At 33.4% G+C, this 11476-nt stretch overlaps 1 protein-coding gene across 1 annotated transcript in view; it reads left to right on the plus strand.

The window, feature by feature from the left end:
* SLCO6A1 (solute carrier organic anion transporter family member 6A1) overlaps positions 1 to 3632 on the plus strand; it is a 147472-nt gene extending 143840 nt beyond the window's left edge. The window contains exons 11-12 of the mRNA XM_058440364.1: positions 2087 to 2241; positions 3451 to 3632. Coding sequence (XP_058296347.1) covers positions 2087 to 2229 — 143 coding nt within the window. The 3' untranslated portion in view covers positions 2230 to 2241; positions 3451 to 3632. The remainder of the gene's footprint in view (positions 1 to 2086; positions 2242 to 3450) is intronic.
* Positions 3633 to 11476: the final 7844 nt, after the last annotated feature.

An 11476-nucleotide genomic window follows, 5' to 3' on the forward strand; every position in this document is an offset into this window, starting at 1 on the left:
GTTTATTGACTGCTTTCACTTTTAATGGGAAATAGTATTTCCTGGCTTTTTCATATGTCTTCCAACATATGATTGCATTCCAGGCCTTTTGTGTAATAGAGTAATACAGACTGAAATAAATATGTACCTTCAGAAAGGGACATTTTCCTTCTTCTGTTATTCTACCTAAGTGGAGGGTAAGTTAATTAAATTTCTGACTCAACTGCTGGCTAGTTTGCAGCTTTAGTTTGATTTGGTTCCCTACTGGCTTCAAAATTTTGAGGGGTAAGTGATTAGACCTTTGTCTTATAGTAGTGCTTTAGATGTGAACAATGGCAAAATTGTGTAGACCTGCCTGTGCTTCACAGCTAGGCTACATATCTTTGAGTGTCCTGACCCTCTTGGCTTTTGGTATCCAGCATATGTCTTGCTACTTGTTTGAAAGCTTTGCTGTCTTCAACTTTGTCACTTCAGCCCTGTTAGACCAAATGAATCTTTGTTCTTCAGCATCATCTTTTACCAGAGTAAAGGTTTGTATCTTAGCACCTTGCCCCCATCCAATATAGAAAATAACCGCAGAGAAAAAGCTGTTGCAAAAGTTGGATCACCTCCACTTAAGTTCTGCTCTGCCTTGGATATTAATCTATCTCTTCCTCATTTCTTCATCAGCTCTATCAAGTCTTTAAACAGAAGATTTTAATCTAGCTTTTCCTATCATTTTCAGATAATTTGCCTGCTGCAATAATTCCCTTTTTCTTGGAAGCATTACTGGCTTGTTGTTCAAAATTGCTCAATTTTTCTTCACAAGCTATACCCTCAAGAGAATAATTTACTATAATTTCTTATTTACTGTGTTACAATTGTTTAATGTTACAACTATGTCAGATATAACTACCATTTAAAAATGGTATTTTTCCCTGTAAAATGTTTAAAATGTTATTGTATCATTATAAATGGCATAGAATCATTAATGTTTCCTTTTTATCTTGAAACCATTATGTCAGATAATTGATATTGTGACTGTAAAATATTTTACACCTAGAGAGGCCAAGGAGAGATGATCGCTTGAGGCCAGGAGTTCAAGACCAGCCTGGGCAACCTAGCAAGATCCCATTTCTAAAAAATTAGCCAGGTGTGGTGTCACCACCTGTAGTCCCAGCTACTCAGGAGGCTGAGGCCAGAGAATCACTTGAGCCCAGCAGTTCAGGTTGCAGTAAGCTATGATAGCGGCACCCCTGCCTGAGCAATAAAGGGAGGTCCTGTTTCAAGAAAAAGAAAAAAAGGCCAAGCATGGTGGTGGCTCATGTCTGTAATCCCAGCACTTTGGGATTTGAAGGCAGGGAGATCGCCTGAGCGCACGAGTTTAAGAGAGCACCCTGGGCAACATGGCAAAACCCCGTCTCTACAAAAACTATAAAAATTAGACAGGTGTGGTGGCACATGCTGAAGTGGGAGGATCGCTTGAGCCGGGAAGGTCAAGGCTGCAGTAAGCCAAGATCATGCCACTTGGTGACACGTGGATGTCAGAGGGGATGACAGGGTGAGACCCTGTCTCAAAAGAAAAAAAAAGAATTAATTAAAAAAATTGGAAAAGAATTAATTAAATATTGCATCCAATATTCAAGTACATTTGTATAATGCTTGTAATGTTGTAATGTATTAACTTTCTGCAACTTAAAACATGAAAATGAAAAAACCTACATGATTAATTAACTTTTCTGTAATATTTGTTTTATTTGAAAAATGATGAATATTTCAAAAAGAACAAAGCTGCATGAAATGACTTAGCTCTAGTTCCTATTGATAGCTAAGTTTTGAAAGTCAGAATTTATACTTTATGTTTCAGAATTAACACATTCTATGAGGTAATACCACACCTTGCACTTGGGAAGGGGGTAATATGTCTAAGAAATCTAAAACATAAACATTTAAAAATCTCCTTTAAGTAACTTAATATAATTTTATGGCATTAATTGCATTCTAAAATTGGGGAATTTATACCTTTATAGGTGAAATATGCTTACCTTTCTTTGGTAAATAGCATTTTTGCCTACATTTTTGTTCTAAATACATGGACATATCTGATCATTGCATTTTTTAAATTTAGGTTTTCTTTGCAAACTGTGCACTATCATCTTCACTACTATTGCATTTTTCATATACAAACACCGTCTAAATGAGAACACTGACATCCCAGATGTAACTGTGAAGAATCCAAAAGTTAAGAAAAAAGAAGAAACTAACTTTTAATGGATCATCATTGTGTAAGAATTACACATTGTCAATCTATCAATGAAATATTAATATTAATAAAATTTAAAATAATAGTAATGTAATTACATGTTTAACAAATAAATATGCTTCATATAATTCTGTATATTTTATTATATTTTGAGTGCAAATATAATAATATAGTCTGTGTTTAAAATTTTTAAAAATATAAAATACACATTTAATACTTTCAATAAAAGATAATACTTTGATTGAAAGAGATTGAGTGAAAATAGGAAAATATACCTAGGTTAATTTTGACTGAAGTGATATCCCATTAGTTGTTGGCCTTTGCTATTTGGAATCAATTAGTTTCCCTTTTTAGTTTATTCTTAGTACTTTTGATTTGGGCAGTAGATATTTATTACTCCATTTTTCTAAATAAAAGTATATTTGCCACTTAAGTTCATATAATTAAAGTTATATTTATTTTCCAAAAAGGACTATTTTAAACCTTTTAAAAATTAACATTTTATTTATCTATGATTTGACATACAGAAGTTTCCTCAGAAAATTTCTTTGGTTAATTGACCAGTTTACAATAAATATTTTCATGTTTCTTTAATCTTAGTAAACATGAAATTCAATATAATCATATACTTCTACCTGTTTTTTTTTTACCTTTTTACGTTTTTTTTTTTTTTACCTTCACTTGGATTTTATTGATAAAGACTAACCGATAATCTGAGTTGAAACCCACTTTTGTGCTTGCTTTCACACTTCATTTTATAATTAATCATAATTATTTAATGTGAAGAAATATTTAAATGTAGAAAATGTGTCAACTATTTATAGACTTTTTAAGCTAAAATGCATTTGTATAGAGATTTTATTATAATTTTTTATACATTATTGTACATCAATCGAAATTATATTTTCCAAATATTGTATAAAAATCAGATTGTTGTGAAACAAAGTTCTCTACAATATTTCTTTGTTCTCTTGGGAGAAGTGATAATAGCTGACAAAATTTCTCCTCTGTTATTAACATTAGTCAATGACCATATGTGGATGGGTAGACATTGCCCTATTCATGGTCGTGGCTAGCAGAAGAAAATATGAAGCAGGGAATATTCATATCTTACTACACAGCTTTATTTTCTGCTGTACATTTTATTTCAACATGCATTTCAAAAACTTATAAACTAGTCTTCATGTAAAACTCTACTTGATTGCTTGACTCTTCTCTGTTTGAACCAGCAGGATTGCAGATCATTTGAGGATCAGAGTGTGAAAATGAGTTTCTCTTTTAAAGATTCTCCAAGATTTGTTTCTGTGCCCAACTTTCAGAAGAGGAAAATCACACATGATGTTTACATAAGTAGCAAAAATATATTTATGGTGATCTGCATTTTCATAATAAAGTGCCCTGTTGTGAAACATTTCTGATAAAGTTTTTAATGTATGCAGAATTTTTAGGATTTACTGGGAGAATTAAAGTTTAATAATTTTAGATTATTTACATTTCTTCTTAATATTTTGCTGTCTAGAAATATTAAAAATTATACAACTAGGAAATAAAGTAAAATAATAACATTCAAAGCCACTTTGAACATGCTTGCATGGTGTGTTTGTGGGGTGTTTGTGTGTGTGTGTGTGTGTGTGTGCGTGTATAGATCCATATTACCTGTTTATGTTTCTCTTGCTTTCTTTTTTTTTTTCAGAAAATAAATCAGTGATGGCATAATAAAAATTATAGGTTGGGAAGTACTGTTGAAACTTTAAATTTAAATATAGATTTTTGCTATAACAGAGTATGTGTTTCTGTATCACAAACTAATTATGGAGGATTGATAAACAAGGAAGTAATGTAAATATAACTCAGAAGTTCTATAGGTTAATTCCAATTTAATACATCTTTAAATAATCAGGGGAAGTTTTTCACTATTATAGAGAAGATCTTAGCAATAAAGTAAATCTTAAAAAATGCTAAAAATCCCACAGAAGTGCCTTCCTTTGGAGTCAGTTTTGAATGAGTTAATGCCATCAAGGATCGTTATAATTTTGAGAGTATTAATGTATCTAAGGATACTGTAAGTGCAGGTGAAGAAGCTACAAAGATACTTCTAAATGTTGGAATTCTAACCTTGATGAAACTGGCCTCTTTTTGGAGTTCATATCCTCAAGGACCTACATTTTAAAGGAGGAAGGTGAGCCCCAGCATTTAATCCTACAAAGGACTGACTATGGTGGTGGGTAAAAATGCTAGTGGTGGTTTAACTGTGCTAAGATGTGTTAAGATTCTGATTGTTTTTGTTAGAGCTCTGGTTACAAAGTTGAATATTTTTGAATGGTTTAACCTTACAATAATTTCTCCATAAGCCTACTCAGTCCTGGTGCTTAATTTTGCCTAAAGGGACACTGTAAGTGAATGCATATGGAAATGCCCATATTTTAAAATTGATGATAATTTATTTGTGCTTCTCAAGTTGCACTTGTTTTGAGTTCTTAAAATGATTGCTATAAAAATCTCAGGTTCTTACTCTTTTTCTTTTCTGGATTCTTTTTTTATACAGATTGAAATTTTACTGCTTATGACATCTAGCAGTTAATCTAATGCTAAATGTAGTCTAGAAATGCAATATGTAGCTAGGAAAGTGTCAATTTGGGGTTTATTAATTAATTAATCCGTTTTCAGCACTAAAAAGAGTTTACTCCCATTTTTATATTTATTTTGTTATTTCAGTCCGGCAGACACAGAGAAGTAAAGGTGTGTTCAATTTAATATTTTTTAAAAGCACTCTTCATATTTTTAACATTGTCTAATATAATATTTTATTTGGGTATCATATATAGCACAATATGGGTTTTCAAACTCTAATGTGAGACTCCTTTCTGAGGGTCTGAATATCTGCTGTTGAAAGTGCTGGTGATGAATTTATTAATGTATTGTTTACTTGATATAGGAGGTTTCTATGAGCTATAAACATTAATTGTAGTCCTTCCCTGTTGATTACATATATATATATACACATACATATATATACATATATATACACATACATATATACATATATATACACACATACGTATATATGTATATACATATATATACATATATATATACAGACATATGTGTATATATATATATACACACATATATATACACCTTTTATTTTAAGTTCGGGGTACATGTGCAGGTTTGTAATATAGGTAAGTTGCATGTCATGAGAGTTTGCTCTACAGATTATTTTGTCACCCAGGTAATAAGCATAGTAACCAATAGGTAGTTTTTCCATCTTCACCCTCCTCTCCCCCTCCCCCTTCAAGTAGGCCCTGATGTCTGTTTCTCCCCTCTTTGTGTTCATGTGTTCTCATAATTTAGCTTCCACTTGTGAAAATACGTATTTGGTTTTCTGTTCCTGTGTTAGTTAGCTTAAGATAATGGCCTCCAGCTCCATCCATGTTGCTGCAAAGGAAATGATCTCATTCTTTTTATGGCTGTGTAGTATTTTACGGTGTATATGTACCACATTTTCTTCATCCAGTCTACTATTGATGGGCATTCAGGTTGATTTCATATCTTTGTTATTGTGAATAGGGCTGCAATGCACATCTCTATCCATGTGTTGTTATGGCAGGATGAATTATATTCCTTTGGATATATACCCAATAATGACATCACTGGGTCACATGGTAATTCTGTTTGAAGTTCTTTGGGAAATTGCCACATTGCTTTCCACAATGGCAGAACTAATTTACATTCCTACCAGCAGTGTATAAGCATTTCTTTTTCTTCACAACCTTGTCAGCATCTATTATTTTTGGCCTTTTTATAATTTCCATTCTTACTGGTATGAGATGGTATCTCACTGTGGTTTTGATTTGCATTTCTCTAATGACAATAGTGTTGAAATTTTAATATTTGCAAGCTATGCATCTGACAAGAGTCTAATATCCAGAATATATAACAAACTTAAACAAATTTACAAGCAAGAAACAAATAACCCCACTAAAAACTGGGCAAAGGACATAACATATTTTAATCAAACCCAACCTCTAATTCAGTCAGCTATTTTCCAACTTGAAAATCCTAGATTAAAAAAAAAAGAAAACTTAAACTTGTTTCTATCTAAATGCAAGACATAACACAAATAAGTTGAATTTTAGAAGAATTATTTGAAAAGAAATCTCTAGTATTTTGTATTTACAGTCATTGGCTGCATAATGACGTTTCAGTTAATGACAGATTGCATATAGAAAGGTGGTTTATCCTTATACAATCCATAAGACTATAATGGGCCAATGATAGAATGTCATAGTGCAACACATTACTCATGTGTTTGTGGTGATGCTGTTGTTAATAAATCCACTGTGCTGCCAGTCATATAAAAGTATAGCACATACAATTATTGTATATACAATATATAATATTTGATAATAAAAATGATAAATGACTATGTTACTGGTTTATGTATTTACAATACCATACTATAATTTTTATTGTTATTTTTAGAGTACTCCTTCTACCCATAAAAAAGTTTACTTTAAAACAATATGCCCCTTCACGTCATGATGCATGAGCAGCACCTTCCTGATTGCCTTATTTTCTCTTGTGCTTGATTGAATCTTGTGTTGTTTTGTTCAAGATGGCCTCTAAGCACACAAAATCCACAGCTTATATGGTCTGTAAGGGGCTACAAGTGATTGGAGAGCATGCACAATGACAATATACTCTAGTTTGTGTAAGTACTCTATGATATTTGCACACCAACAAAATCGCTAACAATGCATTTCTCAAAATGAACATATCCCCGTTGTTAAGTGGAACATATCCCCAGTGTTAAGTGACACATGACTATTTGTTCAAATAAAAATTCACTTATGTTTTCAGTTATGTGTTAGCACAGCATACATTTTTCTAATAGGTACTGTTCTGTTATTCTTCCAGAGTAGAATATTGGATTTATAAAAAGGTAAAATTTTGGTATACCTCCTTATATAGTCATATGTCAACTCAAACTGGGGATACATTTTGAGAAATGTTGTGCAAGCATCATAGAGTGTACTTATACAAACCTAGATGGCATAGCTTAGGTTATACCAACCTAGGCTGTATGGTATTTAAAGGAATATTTAAAGGAACAGTAAGAATATGGCATATAAAATTTAAAAAATCATACCCTTGTATAGAATAATTACCACGAATACAGTTTGCAGGACTGGAAATTGCTCTGGATAAATCAGAGAGTGACTGCTGAGTGAATGTGAAGGCCTAGGACATTACATTACTGTAGACTTTATAAGCACTGTACATTTAGGCTACACTGAATTTATAAAAGATATTTTTCTTCAATAGTAAATTAATCTTAGCTCAATGTAACCTTTTTACTTTATAAAATTTAAAATTTTAAAAAATGTATTGACTTTTGTAATAGTTTAAAACAAAATGAATATTCTCAGGGAATTAAGAAAAACAACAAAAATTCCTTCTTTATAACCTTATTGTATAAGCTTTTTCCTGTTTTTAAAATTTTTTATTTTTTTTTACTTTTGAAACTTTTATGTTAAAAAGTAAGACACAAAAATTCACATTAGTCTAGTCCTTTACAGGGTCAGGATCATTGATATCACTCTCTTCCACCATCACAACTTGTCCCACTGGAAGGTCTTCAGGGGCGATGACAGGCATAGAGTTGTCATCTTTTATGATAATGATGCCTTTTTCTGGAATAACTTCTGAGGGACCTGCCTGAGGCTTTTCTTGAGAAAATAGCACTTTTTTCAGAAATATGTCCATGATGGTTTGCTTGGTTTATTTTTTTCTTTTCTTTTCTCTCTTTCTTTCTCTTTCCCCTTCCCTTCCCTTCTCTCTCTTTCTGTCTTTTTTTCTCTCTTTTTCTTTCTCTTTCTTTTCTTTCTTTCTTTTTTTTTGACAAAGTTTCACTCTCTCATCCAGGATGGGGTGCAATGGAGGGATCTCAGCTCACTGCAACCTCCACCTACCAGGTTCAAGCGGTTCTCCTGTTTCAGCCTCCAGAGTAGCCGGGATTACAGGCATGCATCACCAAGCCTGAAGGGGTTTTGCCATGTTGGCCAGTCTGATCTTGAACTGCTGATCTCACAGGATCCACCCATCTTGGCCTCCCAAAGTGCTGGTATTAAAAGCATGAGCCACTGCGCCCAGCCTGTTTATTTTTTTCATGATAAATTTGCTTTTAAGCAAATAATGAACCATGAATTTTGTTCTCTGTTAATGAAAAACTTTCGGTGTTGGGGTCCATGTTTTCAAGCTTTTTAAGGAGCCTATTGAGTTCTGCAAAAGCTTCTGCTAAACCTTTCACTATTAATTTTCCGGGGGAAATTTTTCAGCTACATTATAATCTTGTAGGACCACCATCTTAGGTTTTCATTATTAGCTAAAATGTCATTGTGCAGTGCATAACTGTATTACATATATTATAATCTAAATAGCTTAAGAATAAAACTATTTACCCAAATGTAAGGAAATATAAATATCTTAAAGCTATCAATTCAATCTTTCTTAAAAGTATTTTTGTCTTTTTCTATAGAAGTATTATATTTTGAGAAGGAAAGATTTGTCTGCAATCTTTTTTCCTTGTGTTCAAATAATATTTAAAAACTTTGACAAATGGAGAAATTACTCATATGATAATAAATATGCAGGGAAAGATCATATACTTACTGTTATGTAAACCTATAGTCACAATACTCATCTGTGAATTGGGGCATTCAGTCCATTGCACCTTGAGGAAAACTTTAGGATTGTTTGTATTTCTCTATTTCTTGATTTAGCTATACACAATGCCCATACACACAAATATAAGATTTATTTTTTGAAAATGTTCAATTATTGGAATATTCACCATTTGTTTTCTTTGTTTTTGCTAACTCCTATTATGCAAATTCTACATCATTTGCCTGTGTATTCTATCATTTTATATCTAATTCTTTTTCACTTTATTTCTGATTCAGTTGCTCACTTTTTGATTTCTTCCATTTGATTATCAGCTTGATTTCTAGACATCTCTTCTTACCTTTGCTTCCTCCATGTTCATCTTTTTTCCTTTTCTATGATGGTTTTGTTTTCCCCCTAAATTTTCTCAGTTCCATAATTCCATCTTCTCTTGATATTTTACAATTGCTCCTCTTAATTATTATATTTATTATTTTTAGTCCTCTTAAAGAGGCAATTGTTTTAACATCCTATTTCTTAAACTAACATGTTTTTCATTTGTTCTATTAGTACATTTTACTGCTGTTTCCTGCATTTCTTATTATATTACTGATTCTCTGAGTTGAGTTTCAATTGATTACTTGCAGGAAGTTCCTTTAAGGGAGAGATCAGAATAGCATTCTAAGTTTTATAAGCTCTCTTTCAAAACTTACACAGGCTGCTTCCTGCTAACATGGTCACTCTGTTTGATTCAAAGTATAGACAGTTCCTGACTATCAATAGTTTGACTTAAAATTTTTTGACTTTACCATGATGTGAAAGTGATATGCATTCAGTACAAACCATACCATAAGTACCACAATTCTGTTTTTCATGTTCAGTGTGGTATTCAATAAATTACATAAAATATTCAATACTTTATTATAAAATAGGCCTGTGTTAGATGACTATTCCCAACTGGAGGTTAATGTAAGTGCTTTGAGCACATTTAAGGCAGCCTAGACTTGGCTATAATGTTTGATAGGTCAAGTGCAGTAAATGCATTTTTGATTTACAATATTTTTGAATTATGATGGGTTTTTCAAGACATAATCCCATGGTAAGTTGAGGACTATCTGTATATTCCTATTTTCTCTCCTTTAGTGAATCAAATTGGGTATAAATGTATTTTCATATATATTCATTTTACTTCAACTTGAGTCTATAACTTTCAAGGTATGCATATTTTGCTTGTAGTTCATGAGGCCTCGTTCTGCAGGCGATGCCACCATGTCTCTTTGCTTTTCTTTCCATGAAGTTTTTGCCTGATCTGTGCCCTATCTTGAATAGGTCCTCAACAATGTCATCTATATAATTGTAATTACACACACACACACACACACACACACACACTCAGTCACACACATATATGTATGTATGTATGCTTTCAACCATTGTTCCTGGCTGATAACTTCCATATATTTTGTTACAGCAAAAAGATTGTCTCTCTGTGACCTTCTCCTAACCTCCTTTCACTTGCCCAGTAGGCAAGACTATACTCTGACAGTGGGTCATAAGACCTTCATCCCAGAGAGGGTCCTGTCCCACACCCTAGAGGAGGGAATGCTGCACAGAAAGACCCAGAAGAATCTGAACAGACAGGCCTTGCTGGGATTAGATTATACCCTTTTTGTCCAATCACATTTAGACATGGTTATCAATCATGCCTATCCAATGAAGTTTTCCTCAAAGTTACAAAAGGACAGGGTTCAGGGGGCTTTCAGATAGTGAAATGTGTGGAGGTTCTTGGAGAGTGGTGTGCTCAGGAAGAACATGGAAGCTCTATGCCCCTTCGCACATGCCTCACCCTATATGTCTCTTCATCTATACATATCTTTTGTAATGTGCCTTATAATACACTCTTAAATGTGTTTTCCTGAGTTTTGTGAGCTGCTCTAGCAAACTAATCAACTCAAAGAGGGGGTTGTGGAAACTCCAATTTGGAGCCTGTTGGTTAGAAGTTCCAGAGGCCCAGTCATGTGACTGGTGTCTGAAACGGGGACAGTTTTTGGGACAGAGCTCTCAACTTGTGGGATTTGACACTGATACGGTTTGGCTCTGTGCCCCCACCCAAATCTCATCTTGAATTTTACTCCATAATTCCCACGTGTTGTAGGAGGTACCCGGTTGGAGATAATTTGAATCATGGGGGCACTTTCTCCCATACTATTCTTGTGGTAGTGAATAAGTCTCACAAGATCTGATGGTTTTATCGGGGGTTTCCACATTTGCAGTCCTCTAATTTTCTCTTGCCATCGCAATGTAAGAAGTGCCTTTTACCTCCTGCCATGATTCTGATGCCTCCCCAGCCATATGGAACTGTAAGTTCAATTAAACCTTTTTTTCTTCCCAGTCTCAGGTATGTCTTTTTTTTTTATTATTATACTTTATGTTTTAGGGTACATGTGCACAATGTGCAGGTTTGTTACATATGTATCCATGTGCCGTGTTGTTTTGCTGCACCCATTAACTCGTCATTTAGCATTAGGTATATCTCCTAATGCTGTCCCTCCCCCCTCCCCCCACCCCACAACAGTCCCCGGAGTGTGA

The sequence above is a fragment of the Hylobates moloch genome, unplaced genomic scaffold (genome assembly GCF_009828535.3).
Source record: "Hylobates moloch isolate HMO894 unplaced genomic scaffold, HMol_V3 SCAFFOLD_6, whole genome shotgun sequence".
Classification (NCBI taxonomy): Eukaryota; Metazoa; Chordata; class Mammalia; order Primates; family Hylobatidae; genus Hylobates; species Hylobates moloch.